Source organism: Myotis brandtii, unplaced genomic scaffold (genome assembly GCF_000412655.1).
Source record: "Myotis brandtii unplaced genomic scaffold, ASM41265v1 scaffold30, whole genome shotgun sequence".
Lineage (NCBI taxonomy): Eukaryota > Metazoa > Chordata > Mammalia > Chiroptera > Vespertilionidae > Myotis > Myotis brandtii.
In genome coordinates, this window is record NW_005361458.1 from 311,827 (window position 1) to 329,308 (window position 17,482).

The window sequence follows — 17,482 nt, forward strand, 5'->3', positions numbered from 1 at the left end:
TCGTAGCGGCGCCCGCGTCCGCCGCGGCCAGGCCCCGCTTCTCGGCCTTGCTGCCATTGGAGAAGATCCCGTTCTGGTGCTTGTGGGTCTGCAGGGCCTCCTTGGGGTGGGCCTTCCTCACCCGGGGGGCCTCTTCCTCGCTCCTCGGGCCCCCGGGCCGGGCCACGAGCTTCTGGTTGCCTCCGATGAGCTTAATCCCGAACTGCTCCCGGGCCGGGCCGGCGGAGCAAGTGTAGATGCCGGCATCGGCGGGCTTGAGGCGGTGGATCTTTAAGTAGCCGAAAGGGGCCACGGTGACGTGGGCGGAGCTGATGAGGTGCTGGCCGTCCTTCTCCCAGGTGATGAGCGGCTTGCGGAAGCGCCTCGTGGGGCACCGCAGCACCACGGTGGTCTTGGGGAGCAGGTACGCGAACCCGCCCACCACGAAGTGCAGCTTCCTCTGCCTGCGGGTCTGGATGTATACCTTCCTGGCCGCCTCAATGTGCGGGCTGTGCTTTGTAGATGGCCTCCCGGGCCCTGGAAGGAAAGGGAACAGACAGACAGAAAAATGGAGAGCAGAGAGACACGAGAGTGAGATGCGGGGACAAGCCAGAAGGGAAAAAAGAGAGTGGGAAGGGAAGAGAAAAAGAAAGGAAGGGACAAAAGAGAGAAGGGGTGGTGAAGAAAGTGCTTCAGAGTTGCCTTATGTTTAACTGGAGGAACTGGCTACCAGCTGTGCATCATCAAGCTGCCGCCACAATAAAAACCCGAGAAGAAATGAGCTGCAGTGGGGCTCTCGCCCCGCTGGGTCTTTCTGTCCCTAGAGCAGTGGTTCTCAACCTTGGCTGCACATTAGAATCACCTGGGAATCTTTTTAAAATCCTGATTTCTGGGCCTCATCCTCCGGAAATTCTGTTTCTTTGTTACTAATGTTGTGGCCCCACCCCATAACAAAGAAACAATTTCCGGAGAATAAGGCCCAGAAATCAGGATTTTAAAAAGATTCCCAGGTGATTCTAATGTGCAGCCAAGGTTGAGAACCACTGCCCTAGAGGCTGGGATGCAGGGTTCTAGATGCAGGGGGTTCCAGGGGGAAGCAGTTCCTCTCATTAAAAGGACTTAGAAATGAGCATCATTAAAAAGAGGCAGAGGACAAAGGGAAGGGGAATGTCCCCTTCCCAAGTTTATCCTTTGCACCCCGCAGAGCACCAGAACCCTTGCGGCCCCGGGGGGAGGAGAGCTCAGAAGTGTTCCAACTCTAGGGATTAATATTAAAGAGAACAAATCTGTTCCGAGTAGTTTAAAACCCCAGAGAGGATAACATGAGCCTTCATTAGTAGTAGGCTGCCTCCAGCTTCCAGATTGCCTTCTGTCCGCGAGTGAACTTTGCTCTCCCTCTTGCAAACTGTTTTTCCAGGAGAGAAGAGAATCTCACCTGGTCACCAGTAATTAAAATACCTTTTCCATCTCCAGCTGAGCTCCCCAGCCTGCTGCCTTCCAGGGCCCAACAATGGGCTTAGGGAAGGTTACTGTGTGCTTCCACGTGGGTTTCATCTCCCCATCCCCAGAGCTCTGAGGTACTCACTTGCACAGATTGCCAGCATACAGGGCCTGATTGAGGAAGAGAACGGCAGGGGAGGGCACAGGGAGGAATTGACAATAGCCGAGACCCCGGTTTTCAGCACCTTCCTGCAAATGGCACTCCGCGTCTGGGTGCCCTCGCCGCAGCTCGTGGAACACTGATGGGAGAGAAAGGCCAAATGCGTGTAAATGTAGGGAACGATAGGCAAATGGGCTTTTGTATGAGTTCTCAAACTCACCAACACATGAGAAAAGTTATTTGAAATCTGCAATAGTCGAGAGAGAGAGAGAGCGAGAGAGAGAGAGAGAGAGGATATTACTCGACAACGTGTGAAGACATGTCCATATTGCAGCCACATAACATTTTCTACTGTAAGGTTTCCTGTAGACATTTCACCTGTTTTGGTATGTGGCCTGGGCTTTAGAGTTACAGAGTTAGAGTCCACTGTTCAAATCCATCTTAGTTTTTCACTACTTGGCAAGTGACTTAAACTGTCTGAGGCTATTGCCACTTCTTGTGCTTATTTTGCAAGGTTGGGCATTAAATGAGGTAATATATTTCAAATGTCATACACAGAACTGGCATTCAATGCTAATTCCTTTCTCCTTCTTCACAAATAAGTTAAAATATTTTAATGTCAAGCATCAGATAATTGTTATATATCTACATCATTTGAGGTAAGGTGCTAGATACTATAGAAAAAAGTTGTGCAAGATAGTTCCTAATGTCAAGGGGCTGTCATCAAATGAAGGAAAAAACACAAATACATTAATAAAATGAAATAATACTTTAGGGAAAGAAATCAAAAGCACATTGAGATACCACTTCATATTCATTAGAATGGCCATCATAAAAAGGACAGGTAATAATAAGTATTGGTGAGGATGTGGAAAAATTAGAGCCTTCATAGATTGCTAGTAGGAACATAAAATAGCATAGCCCTCTTGGAAAACAGTGTAATAGTTTTCTTTTAAAAAAATTTTAAATAGTTTCTTAAAAAGTTAAATATAAATTTACCATGAAACCCAGAAATTTTACTCTTAGGTATCTACCTAAGAGAAATGAAAACATACATCCATACAAAGACTTGTATGTTAATATTCATAACAACATATTCATAACAGACAACAAGGGGAACTCAAATGTCCATTAATTGGGAAATGGATAAACAAAATGTGGTATATCTATAAAATGGAATATTATGCTATCATAAACAGGAATTTAGTTCTATGTGCTACAACATGAATAAACCTTGAAAACATGCTAAATTAAAATTTATAGTATTCAAATTATACTTCAGTTAAGCTGTTTAAAGAGTCAAATAGTAATACAAATTTTAGTAAAAATACAAAACTAAAAGACAAATGAAGTATTATAAAATTAATTCTAACAATTGTTGAATGCTTATGGTACACTGGGGATTTCCTGACCTAGGTCTTGAACATGGGTGGATCTGGACAGGTGTAGAGAACCAGGGATAAGCATGGGAGACAGGGAAATAACCAGATCAAAGGTAGAACCGTTCAGTGCAGAAGTCCAAGGCAGGTTTGGGGGCAGAACTCAACCTCTTTTGAGCAGAAGGATCCTATCGAGAGCGTCAGGAGTTCAAGAGGCCAGACGTTGGAGACTTTTAATTTTTCAGACAGGAGGTTTGGAATTGGTCCATAAAGCAAAGAGGAGCCATTGAAGGGAGGAGTGAAATGATGAAAGAGGTGTTTTGAGAAGGTTAATCTGGCAACAGTGTCCGGGAGGGATGGGAGTAGGAGATGGATGGCAGGTAGGGCTATCAGTTAAGGAGGCTGCCACAGTAGTCCAGGCTTGAGATGATAAAGGCCTGAACTAGGGTCATGGCAGTGTGCCATGGTAACTTAAAAAATGACAGTAAAAGCCAAAATATATTATCTTTTCAAGTATTATATGCTAGCCCATTGAAATAAACTATTCCATGCAAAGTTCTATGATCTACACTACTCTGAGAGACATTTAAGATGCAAAAAATGGGGATGAGAGTCAAACCTATTGATTTTGTTCCCCGATGATTATAGATTCCAGATTCCACTCATCCCTTATTTTATTGTAAATGACAGCACCAAATCCAGGGATCAGGTAGAATAGAGGTAAGGAGCCTGGAAAATTTGAAAGCATGGTCATTTTAGTGCTGCTTAGTAGAAAAATAGACTGCACGTCAGACGATTAATTTATGATATTGGTCAAGTCTAATTCTTTCTCTAGGCTCAATTTCCACATTGCTAAAATACGGAAACTAAGCTAGAGCAGGGAGTTTCAAACTGTGTTCTATAACTATGTTAAGTAAGTGATTTAGGGGCTTCTCATATGAACTGGAGACCCAACCATTGGAAATCTGGGACCACTACCCACACTTCAACCAAAATAGCTCTGACTTGATCTGTTTTAGATTTTTGGCTTCATAGTAACATTTCAATTTAAAAAGAGTGCTGTGATTTTAATTTTTAAAAGAACAACTAGGCTATAGGTTCTTCTAAGTTCCCTCTAGCTTCAAAATATACTACTCTGACTTTAATTTCTTTTATATTTTTTTGAGGGGGGGGGACAACTTCCCTAAAAATATGATTTAAAAATATTTGCTAGCTAACTCTTTCAGGAGATGGAAGAGTTTCTTTTACACAAAAGAGGTAAGGCCTTTTGAGGGTCTTATTCTCAGAGAAGAATCTGAGAGTAATTTTATTTAAGGTGTCTAAACATTTGGCTTAATTCTGTCTCTGAGGGATTCTGTGAAGTAACCAGGAGAGTGAGGCAGATAGTGGAGGATAAAGACACTCATAGATCATCCAGGTCTTCCTTTCTCCAAGGGGCCTGTGGGGTGTATGTGTAGAATGCAGGTCTCATCTCAGCCATGGGGCCCAGAGAAGGGCTGTTGGGATGACAGGGCCAACTGGAGCCTCTGTGAACACCTCCAGGGGCACTTTTGTATGGCACCAGTGTGAGTTTCATCTCCTTGAGTCGGTGATCACTTCCCACCATTCTCAGCCCCTCCCCAATGTTTGGAATTTCGATTCACCAACCCAGATAACTCAGAATCTAATAACATCCCTTCGATAATCACAAATGATTTCTAGTTCCCACAATGCAACTTCCTCCTCCTAGGAAGACTGACAAGGGCTGGGGAGGTCTATGCCATGACCCCTGTTCTAGCCAGTCAAGGTGAGTCCTTTCTTTTATTACCTCTCTTCCTGACAATGGGCAGGGATGGGAGAGAATCATAGCAATAACTATGGTTAACTTTTACTAGGCACAAAACACTTTATATGCATCATTTAGTTTAAGCCTCCTGATAATCACAAAAGTGGACACTATGATTATCTTCAATATTTAGATAAGTGAACTAAGGCCAAGAACGGTTAAGTAGCCCAAGGATATTAGAGCCTTCATACATTGCTGGTGGGAATGTAAAATACAGCCAGTATGTAGTAGGGGCAGCATTAGAACCTAAGTTTGCCTCAACTCTTCACCACACATGACACTGTTGTAAAGGTCTGCTCTACTTAGTGGTTCCCATGGGACCTCAATTCAGCAGTCTTCTTTTCTGAGCGCCTGATCACAAGGGTTCCTCCTTCAAATCTGCAGGCCAAAAAGGACATGTTCTGAATTCTGTGTCCCATATGCTCAGGGACTACAAAGTCCAGGAACACGGGAGAACAATTATAATCACACAGTCAGCATTCCATCCATGGAGGTAGGAGAGCAATACCTTTTGCAGTACACCCTGAGAGGAGGTCTTCATCTGCAGCCACGTACTTGGCAAATGCATCAGGGCTCTTTCCTGCCCTGCTATATTTATTATGACTTTTTTCATATATAATACCATACCCCAAATCATCGTTCCATGGGAAAATTTTCACTACCATATTCATGTACACACACACACGAATACACACATTCTCATTCTACACACTTTTTTCCTTTATCCTGTTTCTAAAACATGAAATTTTATTGTTCTAAGACATTTGGGGTAAGAAACCACCAGAAGGCAATTTTACTGCTAAATTATAAAACCTATGATAATGTAGGCTAACTCTCATTATCAGTGTCCTTAGCAGGCCTCACGTGATGGAACTCTATATGGCAGTGGTTCTCAACCTTCTGGCCCTTTAAATACAGTTCCTCATGTTGTGACCCAACCATAAAATTATTTTCATTGCTACTTCATAACTGTAATGTTGCTACTGTTATGAATCGTAATGTAAATATCTGATATGCAGGATGGTCTTAGGCGACCCCTGTGAAAGGGTCGTTTGACCGCCAAAGGGGTCGCGACCCACAGGTTGAGAACCGCTGCTATATGGGTTGATAAAATGTGGGATGAGAATTCTAAGAACCTATGTTGATAGAGCTGGCATCTTAATTTTCAGAGGCAGCTTCCCCCGCGGTGGAGGCAAGTGCCCTGTGATGTATTTCAGCCAGCAGCAGCTCCACCCTGTGACGTGTATATCAAGCAAAGAAGACAAAGGAGTCAGCAAAGCCAATTCAAATGCTGCCCTATGCAAAAAAAAAAAAAAAAAAGTGGAGAGGGCCTTGAATCTGGTTTTGACACTTCACTTCAGGCCTAGTGATTCTGTTCTTGGCTAAATTTGCTTGAGGGGCAACAATTTGGGGGAAAAGGGGCTTCTCTATGGAAGACACACAGGCCTGTCGTAGGCAATTGAGAAAGATGTGGGGGCTGATAACAATCAGTTGAAGCTGGGTTTAAATGAATGAATTGATGCTAGTGTTAGAATAGGAATTATTTAGACAAATAGATTAGTTGGGGACATATCCCTAACTTTTGAGGCAAGTCAGGAATGGTGAAGGCTGTTGCAATCATCTCCCTAAAAGCAAGAGGGGAAATCAAGTTATCTTGCTGGGAAGTTGTTGAAGTTTTGGAGCCAGGAAACTGACAGGAAAGAGGCAAGATTTCCTTGGCCTTCTTTTCCTACTAAGTCATGTTCCTGATTGTCTAGTAACGTGGAAGAGAAGAACTTGAGAGGCTTTGCCCTTCCTAAGTAGAGACTAAAAACATCCTGGAGTAGGAGGTGCAGGGAGGTCAGGAAGACACGTTTGGAGATAGAGGGAGAAGCAGCCTATGTTCTGAGAAGAATCCTGGGCCCGAATAGCTTGAGTGAGGCCTGGTTTTGTTCCATGAGGAACTTGTTTATAATTGCATGCTTCACATTGCTGAATAAGGGCTGGCTGCTTAACTCACATCCCTGTAGACTAGTTAAAAGTTAGTCACACAGGATGGTGTAAGTGGTTACAATAATACGGCTCCATAATGTTAGGAGGATTATTTTGCTCTGTTCTCGCCTTCTATATGTATCTACTTGGGGTGCCTTCTTTTCCTCCTTATTTATGCCTCTTTCATCATCTCCTTCTACCACACGTACCTCTGACCAGTCAGAGAGGAGCCACTCGCTGGGACAGTCCTCTTTCTTGCAGGCTTGCTGGGAGGCCAGTTTTGAGGCTGAACAGAAGGTCTCAGGAAGCTCCAGGAAGCTGCCATCGGCCATGCGCTGCTTGCAAAGCACCTCACGCCTCTGGACGCCCCCTCCGCAGGTCCTGGAGCACTGGGCAGGGAAGGAAAGTCAACCCAACATAAGGAAGTGGCGTGTTTGTGTGCCCAGTTTGGCCTTGGCCTTGGCCGAGTAAAGAGCGAAAAAAGAAAAAAAAACAGAAAAAGAAGAAAAACCAGAAACCAGCCCAAGTGCCCAGTTTGGCCTTGGCCTTGGCCGGGTAAAGAGCGAAAAAAGAAAAAACAGAAAAAGAAGAAAAACCAGAAACCAGCCCAAAGGATTTCGCTTCCTCTTCGTGAAATACATTTTGGAGCAAGAGCTACACCCTCCACTCTTAATCTCAAGTATTTAACTAGAGCGCCAAGGAATTTGAAGAGCATTTAAATCTTAGAAAGTTGCATTTAAAGGATGATTTGCAGCCACCCAAGACAACTGGTTTAAAAGGTTAGTATAATGGAGTGTTAAGCATATTTACGATCCAGTGAAAATAATCTGTGCTGCTTCCTGAAAGAATAAGAGCTCCGCCTGCCATCGGTGTAAATCTGGAGGAACTAATCTGCAGAGAAGGCAGCCCTTTCTGAGTGTGCGCACCCACGCTACCGCATCGGAGGGGCGTTAAACACGAGGCCTGGTTTGCTGAACTCCCCAGGAACACTTTTCTTGTTGGAGTTGTGATTTCTTAGGGCAGTGGGAGCAAGAGCCACTGATATTTGGGATACAAGAAAAACAGCCTTATTTCAGTGGTTTTCAGCAGGATCCCAAACACACTGTCTACATGTAACTTCATAGTTATAATCCACTTGCATGAGGAGGGAGAGAGGACCCCAGCGGCATAGTGTTGGCTGTTATTGCAAGTATTTGCCTTCCCTTGCAATAGCAAAGGGGCCCCCAATTTGTAGCTGGACACATGACTTTTCAGCCTACAGAATAGATGTGGCCACCTCCCCTGAAGGTAGAAATGGTCATGTGACGAGGTAGGTGCTGCCCCTGCTCTGGCAGTGGCCACTTAGAACTTGGGGTCTGTGCTCAGTGCATTGAATTCAGAACTGCAAGGGACATTTGTGTCCCCAGATGAAGGTAGGGTGTGTGGTGAGACATGTTCTTGAGTATAATTAGCAGGCTCAATGGTCACAACCTTAGATGCTTTTTAAAATTGCCTGGGTTTTTTGTTTGTTTGTTTTTTATAAAGTACTGAGGCCTTACATTTAATCAGAACCTTAATCATTAAAGCAGAAACTCTGGGAGATGGGTCCCAGATATCAGTTTTTTAAATCAAACAAAAAAATAATTCTCCCTGGTAATTCTGCAACCAGGGCTGAGAATCATCTCTCGAAGAATGCCCCTCTGCCATTTCTAATGGGAATAAGGTAAACATAGAGAGGACATCAGGGGACCCAGAGAGGCCTCGGTTAGAACCAGTGGTTGTTTGGATCACACTGGAGCAGAAGTGCCCTTTGTTGGTAGTTGTGAATGGCTTGAGGTCACAGAGCTACTGAATAATGAAGTTAGAAAAACTATGAACTTAGTCTTGTTAGGTTTTTATTAAAAAAAGTTTTTATTATATTTTTTGCTGTGTTTCTTTATTTTTCAATTTTATTTTCTTTATTTTTAAATTTATCTCTATTGTTGAAAGTATTATATATGCCCCCTTTTTCTCCTCCATTGAGTCCTTCTATTCTATTCCTGCCCCTCCATCACCCAGCACCTTCACAGTACTATTGTCTGTGAACATGGGTTATGCATATATGCATATAAATTCTTTGGTTGATCTCCTTGCCCCCCTCCCTCTGAGATTTATCAGTGTTTTCCATGCTTCCATGTCTCTGGATCTATTTTGTTCATCAGTTTATTTTGTTCATTAGATTCCACATGTAAGTGAGATCATGTGATACTTGTCTTTCTCTGACTGGCTTATTTTTCTCAGCATAATACTGGGCATGTGCCTTGAATGGGAATCGTACCGGCAACCTATTGGTGCATGGGACTATGCTCAACCAACTGAGCAACACATAAGAGATCTTTCTTTTTCACAGCTGCATAGAATGCCATTGTATAAATGTACCACATCTTTTTTATCCACTCATCTATTGATGGGCACTTGGGCTGTTTCTAAATCTTAGCTATTGTACATAGCGCTGCTATGAACATAGGGGTGCATATATTCTTTTTGATATGTTTTTATTAATTTTAGAGAGAGAGGAAGGAAGAGGGAAAGAGGAAGAAACATTCATGAGAGAAACACTGATTGGCTGCCTCCTGCACACCCCCTACTAGGGATCGAGCTGGCAACCTGGGCATGTGCCCTGAATGGGAATTGTACTGGCAAACTATTGGTGCATGGGACTATCTATGCTCAACCAACTGAGCAACACTGGCCAGGTCTTGTTAGACCTTTTAACCCTAGAGCCTTTCAGAGCATCTAATATAGTGGTGAACAACCTTCATTTGCATTTCAAAAATTTAAAATTTTTGAAATGAGAAAAACCTATTGAGTTCCGTAGGAAAAAAAAGTACTTTCTTATGGCTGAATTCAACTACTTAGTGAATAAAAGAAGGCTAAGGATAAAGGTGAAACCACTCAATGAGGTAAGTCTTGTCCCCACTTTACAGATGAAGAAGCTGAGGCTAAACAGGTGAAGTGACTCAACTAAGGCCCCATGCTGAGCATGTTCTCTGGGCTGGGGTGGTGGACTCAACTGAAGAATGAGCCCACACTTGGTTTCTCTTTCTTGTGGTTGTGGGAACTGCTCTCTGTTTGCGATAGAGGGTACTCTGATTGTTGCTTCATGCTGAGGGCCCAGGCCTTGCAAACCCCAAGCCTGCTAAGGGCCTGGTCTTCCCCTCACCCCCACCGGAAGGGCAGTGCTTTGAAAGTCAATCCTCAGCCTCTACTCTGTGACTGTTCCTAACCAGCAGGAACCAGCCTGTGATCCAGCTTGGGGACCAACATTCTAAAACAGCTCATCTGCACTATGGTAGGCCTGGAAATGTTTTCTGTCTAGACACTTTGATTTCTGAGCTGAAAGGCTACACTGAACATAGCTTCTAGGCTATGCCACTGGCTGGCTGGTGGGGTAGGCTACGTATGGTGGTCTACAGCCAACTGTTACTCATCACAGATTAAACAGTTTCTTCCAAGACTTGCTTAGCATGTCATTTAGTCTTAAGGAAAAATCTATGGCTTTGAAGCTAATGATTCAAGCTGAGAGTGGCCCAGGCCTTTGGCTTCTCTGGCTCATTTTGGTGATTCTCTGGCCTTTTTATTTATCAGAGAAGCAAACTTTTTAGTTCTTGTTTAGTAGTAATTCAATAAACTCTTGAAGGATTTTACTTCTTGAATGCATTTGTACCCACACTGTACTGCAAAGTGCTTTTCGTGAATATAAATTCTCAATAATATTTGTGGATTAAAATGGAAGCTGTTGGTTGGGGGAAAATTTGTTTTTTTTTTTGTTGGGAGAAGTTTAAATTAGCACCTAAGAATTCCATTTATTCAGAATAAACATTCTTGTTACCGTGGATAACTAAGGTTTTAAAGTCTTTTGCATGACTTCTTACGTTCAGCCTTTTCCTATTTCTGTCAAATTATCACTTCTAACCAACCAGTTATTCTATCATCAGATTCATTATAACCTTCATTGTTCAGGCTGTCTTCAGAACTCTTTTATGACTAGACAACAAATCATGTGCTTTATTGATTCCTGAGGGTTTGCCAGACTTAGGGACTGTGTTCTCCACAATGCTTTCCATTCTGTGAATTATTAAATTTCTTTCATAAACTTCATGTAATTTTGTTCAAGTCATAATTGTCTGAAAAAAAGTTTATACTGATGAGTTGAAAATTTAAATCTTAAGCTCTGATCTCTCCCCTATTCTTACTCAGTATGTCCGCTGAAATGCAAATAGGTATCTGGACCTAAACATGTCTAAAATGGAACTTATGATTCTGCCTCTCCAATATCACCCCAAATCTGCTCTCTTCTCAGTCTTCTTCACTCATTTAATGGTGCCATAGCCAAGACACAACTTAGAAAAAGTTCTTGATTTTTCTTTTTTCTCACCACCTCTATCCTGACACCCAATCTATGAGCAAATGCTTTCAGATTTGCCTCTAAAATAAGGAAAACTAACCTCCACAATAAATAATAAGTTGGGATACCACCATCTCTTGCCTAGCCCACTACTAAGCTTCCTAACTGGTTTTCCAGTTTCTAGTTTTCTCAGTTAGCTCTTAGCAGGTTATAGATAGCATACTCAATTGAAGCTCCTCTCTCTCTTTGATGGTCTCTGAAAACCCCATTGACTGAACACAACTAGAAGCCAGAGAGTAGAGTCTATCTAGGTCAGCCTCCTGGACACAGGTGCAGAAGGTAGAGAGTGGATCTAGAGGAGCAATGGAAGATATCGAGCATTTCACTTTATTCTCCTGCAGTCTATTCTCCACAAGAATGATGTTTTCAAAGCATAAATCAGCTCACATAATTCCCCTGCCTAAAAACCTCCAATGGCTTCCCCTGGTGATTAGAATAAAATTTCAACTCCTCTAACCCGGCCCTGCAAAGCCCTACATGTTCTGGTCCCTGCCCTGATGAAACTTTGAGACTGTCTAACTCAAATCCTTCCAACTTCATTCATTCATTCCACACAAAGTTATTAAATACCAATGATGGACCAAGCCTGGTTCTAGGTTTTAGCAGGTAATAAGAAGCCCGGCATAACCTCTCTCCAGTTTCATCTCATACAACTCTCCTTCTTCCTTGCATGTTCCAGCCACAGTGTTTTGATTTTTGCTGTTGCTCCTCCAATGCCAAGCTTGTTTCTATCACAGGGCCTCCACGCTTGATTTTTTCTCTACTTGAACTAATCTTCTCTTGCATCTCCATGTGGCTGAGAATTTCTAATCATTCAGGTTCAATTCCATTCTCACCTGCTTAGAGAGGCCATCCCTAACCTCGTAAGCTAGAGCAGCCAAAGCAGTCTCTATCCTATAAACCTTATTTTACTTTAAAAAATGTTTATTGATTTCAGAGAGGGAGAGGGAGAAGGAGAGGGAGAGGGAGAGGGAGAGGGAGAGAGAATCCTTGGCATATGCCCTGACTAGAATAGAACCATGACCTCCTGGTTCATAGGTCGATGCTCAATGACTGAGCCACACTGGCTAGGCTTACTTTATTTTTAAAATAGCTCTTTTAAGTACTCTCAGTCTTTTCAGAAATTATCATCTACTAGAACTCTTCAAAAGAAGCAGTTTTGCGTCTCTTATAGCTCAATATTAGTGTTCAAAACTTTTCCCCAGCATGATATTGTTACATCTTTATTAAGAGACCGTAGGATTAGATGACTTCATCTCCAATTTTTTTTTATCCACATCCTTTCTCATTTTCCCTCCTTCAAAGTTAATGATTTGTTTGTTTCCTAGTAAAGAAGTGGTCAGGATATGAGCTAAGCCTTAGAATGACATTTTATAACAGATGCTGGAGGTATGTGATGCTTTGGTATGATCCATAAATATGTACACTCTAGTGAAAATGCAGTGTATTTTTCTATGAGAGAAGTAATGGCTGGTTCATAAAATCATTAACCCCTAAACCTCAAAATGACATCAAACCACTTTTCTTCTAATCCTCTGATTACAACTCATCGTCAAATTCCTCACGGGTCCTATTGGGTTTGTTAGGCATAAGGAACATGCTCTTGAAGTTTCTGTTACCTGTGACTGACATTTTGGACACTTCACTAGTGATGTAAGATTTGTAGGAGTACAGCTCTCTTCAGTGCTTGATGGCTGAAATTTTCTTTTTCTAAATATCTTCTGAGGCACATGGGCTTCTACTCAATTAGAATAAATGCTCCAAAAACAAACAGGTAGTTGAATAAAAAACAGCTCTCAAATTCAAGCTGTCAGTGAGAGCTTTTTAGCAAATGGGGCAATAAGGGAAGATGAAGGTTAATTTTTCTCTTTCAAATGGAGGAAGTAGATGACGAAAATAATTGGTCTTATTTCAAGGGTAGAGATGTAATAAAATTGTGCTATAGCGTGTGACCACTCACTTAAATAACATAGCTGGGTTATCAAATGGCAGATAGGACCTGATTTAAGGGACAGACATTCAAATAATTGTTCCCAGCTCTGTACAGAAGTCTGTGACAATATGATGGCAAAACAGCTGCCAAAAATGTTTTTAAAAAATCAGCTAACTTGAAGTTTCATCTACAGTAGTCCCCCTTCATTCCTGGTTTCAGTTACCCATCAATATTAAGTGGAAAATTCCAGAAATAAACAATCCATACGTTTCTAATTGTCTGCTGTTCTGAGTAGCATAATATAACCGAGCGCCATCCCACTTGGACCGGCTTGGGATGTGAATCATCCCTTTGTCCAACATCTCCATGATGTATGCGCTCCCTGCCCATTAGTCACTTGGTAGCATCTGGGTTATCAAATTGACTGTGGCGGTATCACAGTGCTTGCATTCAGATAATCCTTATTTTACTTAATAATGGCTGCAAAGCACAAGAGTAGTGATGCTGCCAATTGGGAAATGCCAAAGAAGCTGTAAAGTGCTTCCTTCAAGTCAAAAGGTGGGACCAGTACAATGAGATGTTGAGAGAAAGAGAAAGAGAGAAAGAGAGAGAGAGAGAGAGAGAGACCCCACATTCACATAACTTTTATTATCGTATATTGTTACAATTGTCCTATTTTAATATTAGTTATTGTTGTTAATCTCTTACTGTGCCTAATTTATAAATTAAACTTTATTATAAATATGCATGTATGGGAAAAAACATAGTATATATTAGGTTTGTACTATCTGCAGTTTCAGGCATCTACTGAGCATCTTGGAACATATCCCCTACTAATGAGGGGGGCCTATTATACACATAAAGTTCTTAGGAAATTCTCAGTGCCCAGAAGATGATGTTTAGACCCTTGAGAATGGCCGGCAGGGCCCTCATCCTTAATCCTGCATTGACTTCCCAGCCACGTCCTTGTGACCTGCCGTGGACCAGTGCTTTAGCTAGGATGGACAATTTTCCTGCTGTTGGGCACACAGATGCCTTCTCTGCTCTGGCCTTCACTGAGAGCAATGCCCTTCACTTCTTTGTCCATCTAGAAATTTCTGAGACATCCTCGAAGGCCAACTCAGAGGCTACTTTTTCCCCCGAAAGCTTCCACTAGAGCAGTGGTTCTCAACTTTCCTAATGCCGTGACCCTTTAATACAATTCCTCATGGTGTTGTGACCCCCAACCATGAAATTATTTTCATTGCTACTTCATAACTGTAATTTTGCTACTGTTATGAATCGTAATGTAAATATCTGATATGCAGGATGTATTTTCATTGTTACAAATTGAACATAATTAAAGCATAGTGATTAATCACAAAAACAATATGTAATTATATATGTGTTTTCCGATGGTCTTAGGCGAGGCGACCCCGATAGGATCGTTTGACCCTCAAAGGGGTCGTGACCCACAGGTTGAGAACCGCTGTTCTAGAGCCTCTGCCTTGTGGCAAAACGAGTCCTCTCCCACCCATGATGAGCTGGAAGGGCACTGCTGCTCCCCTGTGAGGACCCTTTTCCTCTGCCTCCCTGCAGGCTCACAGTATTATGCATCTTTTGAAGAAAGGGAATGTATTCATCTTGCAATTCCCAGTGCTTCCCATAGTGTCTGCCAAAGAGCATGCACTTCATAAATATTTGTTGAATTGATGATTGGATGAATACAAGGGCCCCAAATCCAGATGTTTAAAATATGTAAAACAAAATCCAGCTGATGGGCTGAACATCCACCTTTTATCGGGCTGTTTCATCCGTAGCCAGGAGCTGCTTCTAAGCAAGTCAGCAGTGGTTTCAGCCGCGGCAGCATGTGCTCTGCTGGGTGCCTGGCCCTCCAGGTATGGTAGGCGACCATCTAGCTGAGTTAATATGGTCAGGGATATTTGTCAGGGTTTCATAAAAGCCCGTCTCATCTTTGCTGAAAAAGTTTCCCTGGTCTATTTATATAGGGGTGGGCATAAGTAGGTTTACAGTTGTGAGTATGCCTACCACAGTTTATTCTTGTATTATTATTTATTAATCATTGTATTATTTTTCCATACAAACAACTGTAAACCTACTTTTGCCCCACGCTGTATGGATGAAAAGGTGGTTTTAGATTTTTTTTTTAATTGCAGAAGATGAAATTTCAAATTAAGGAAGGTTCCAAAGTCTGTGATGACTTTGGGAACATGTTGAGATTGCCGGGGGGGTTGACTATATGTGTTTTCTGATGGTCTTAGGCGACCCCTGTGAAAGGGTCGTTTGACCCCCAAAGGGGTCTCGACCCACAGGTTGAGAACCACTGCTCTAGAGCCTCTGCCTTGTGGCAAAACAAGTCCTCTCCCACCCATGATGACCTGGAAGGGCACTGCTGCTCCCCTGTGAGGACCCTTTCCCTCTGCCTCCCTGCAGGCTCACAGGATTATGCATCTTTTGAAGAAAGGGAATGTATTCATCTTGCAATTCCCAGTGCTTCCCATAGTGTCTGCCAAAGAGCATGCACTTCATAAACGTTTGTTGAATTGATGATTGGATGAATACAAGGGCCCCAAATCCAGATGTTTAAAAGATGTAAAACAAAATCCAGCTGATGGGCTGAACATCCACCTTTTATCGGGCTGTTTCATCCGTAGCCAGGAGCTGCTTCTAAGCAAGTCAGCAGTGGTTTCAGCCGCGGCAGCATGTGCTCTGCTGGGTGCCTGGCCCTCCAGGTATGGTAGGCGACCATCTAGCTGAGTTAATATGGTCAGGGATATTTGTCAGGGTTTCATAAAAGCCCGTCTCATCTTTGCTGAAAAAGTTTCCCTGGTCTATTTATATAGGGGTGGGCATAAGTAGGTTTACAGTTGTGAGTATGCCTACCACAGTTTATTCTTGTATTATTATTTATTAATCATTGTATTATTTTTCCATACAAACAACTGTAAACCTACTTTTGCCCCACGCTGTATGGATGAAAAGGTGGTTTTAGATTTTTTTTTTAATTGCAGAAGATGAAATTTCAAATTAAGGAAGGTTCCAAAGTCTGTGATGACTTTGGGAACATGTTGAGATTGCCGGGGGGGTTGACAGTTCTGAAGTGAGAGGCAGACTGCAAAGAAGAAAACATTTCACTTAGCATAATGCTCTCCAGTTCCATCCATGCTGTTGCAAATGGTAAGAGTTCCTTCTTTTTTACAGCAGCATAGTATTCCATCGTGTAGATGTACCACAGTTTTCTAATCCATTCATCTACTGATGGGCACTTAGGCTGTTTCCAGATCTTAGCTATGGTGAATTGTGCTGCTATGAACATAGGGGTGCATATATCCTTTCTGATTGGTGTTTCAGGACACATAGTAATACCCTTTGTAATACTTTTAGCAATAAAAAAAAGAGAAGAAAACATTTTTAAAGAATCAGCAGAGAAGTTTAATAGAACTAAATGAAAAATGTTTGCCTTTATAAATCATTTAAAATGATATTATGCTATGAAAAGGTAGACTTCTGGTAAGGGGCATTATTTTTAAATATATGCCATAAACAGAATATATAACAAAAAATAGTATTTATATTGCTTTTCCATATATGTTTCATTATATAAGGTCATGGATTCATTAGTTTTATAAATTAAAAAAATACACAATAAGGGGGACACTTAAAAGTTATGATACTATACAAAAATACAATGGCTCAAGGGTCTTGTATTTTTTAAGATTTTCCCATAATCATCACATTAATAAATTCTGCCCGTATTGACACTTTTAGTTTCATCTTGGTAGTGTAATTTACCGAGAGCTGAGTTCATTTCCTTGATACCTCAAGTCATATTATTGAGCCCAATAGAAAGAGACATTTATGCTTTGTTTCTAGGGTCAACTTTCCAATTTTAACATAATGCACTCTTGCTTATAGCTTCTAACTCATTTCATTCATTTTTCATTCACTAATTCATTCTCTCATTAAACATTTAGTGGGCACTATATGAGTGCCAACCACTGTATTAGATGCTGGGATTTAAGATGATTAATAAATGGTTACTATGCCTCAGGTATTTGTAGTCAGCTAGGGAGAAAAAATTACTATGAAATGTGATTAGTTTTACAAAAGAGGGAATACAGAGGAGAGTATAATTAAGTCTTTATGGAAAAGTTGGGGCCTGGCTGGTGTGGCTCAGTGGTTGAGCATTGACCTATGAACCAGGAGGTGACAATTAGATTCCCAGTCAGGGCACATGCCTGGGTTGTGGGCTTGATCCCCAGTAGGGGCTGTGCAGGAGGCAGCCGATCAATGATTCTCTTTCATCATTGATGTTTCTATCTCTCTCTCACTCTCCCTTCCTCTATGAAAACAATAAAAATATATTTTA

General features: G+C 41.9%; 1 protein-coding gene across 1 annotated transcript in view; it reads right to left on the reverse strand.

Moving 5' to 3' along the window:
- ADAMTSL1 (ADAMTS-like 1) overlaps nucleotides 1–17,482 on the reverse strand; it is a 397,951-nt gene that overhangs the window by 119,744 nt on the left and 260,725 nt on the right. Inside the window, exons 17-19 of the mRNA XM_014542360.1 lie at nucleotides 6,964–7,143; nucleotides 1,565–1,718; nucleotides 8–516 (exon numbers count right to left, since the gene is read on the reverse strand). Coding sequence (XP_014397846.1) covers nucleotides 8–516; nucleotides 1,565–1,718; nucleotides 6,964–7,143 — 843 coding nt within the window. The remainder of the gene's footprint in view (nucleotides 1–7; nucleotides 517–1,564; nucleotides 1,719–6,963; nucleotides 7,144–17,482) is intronic.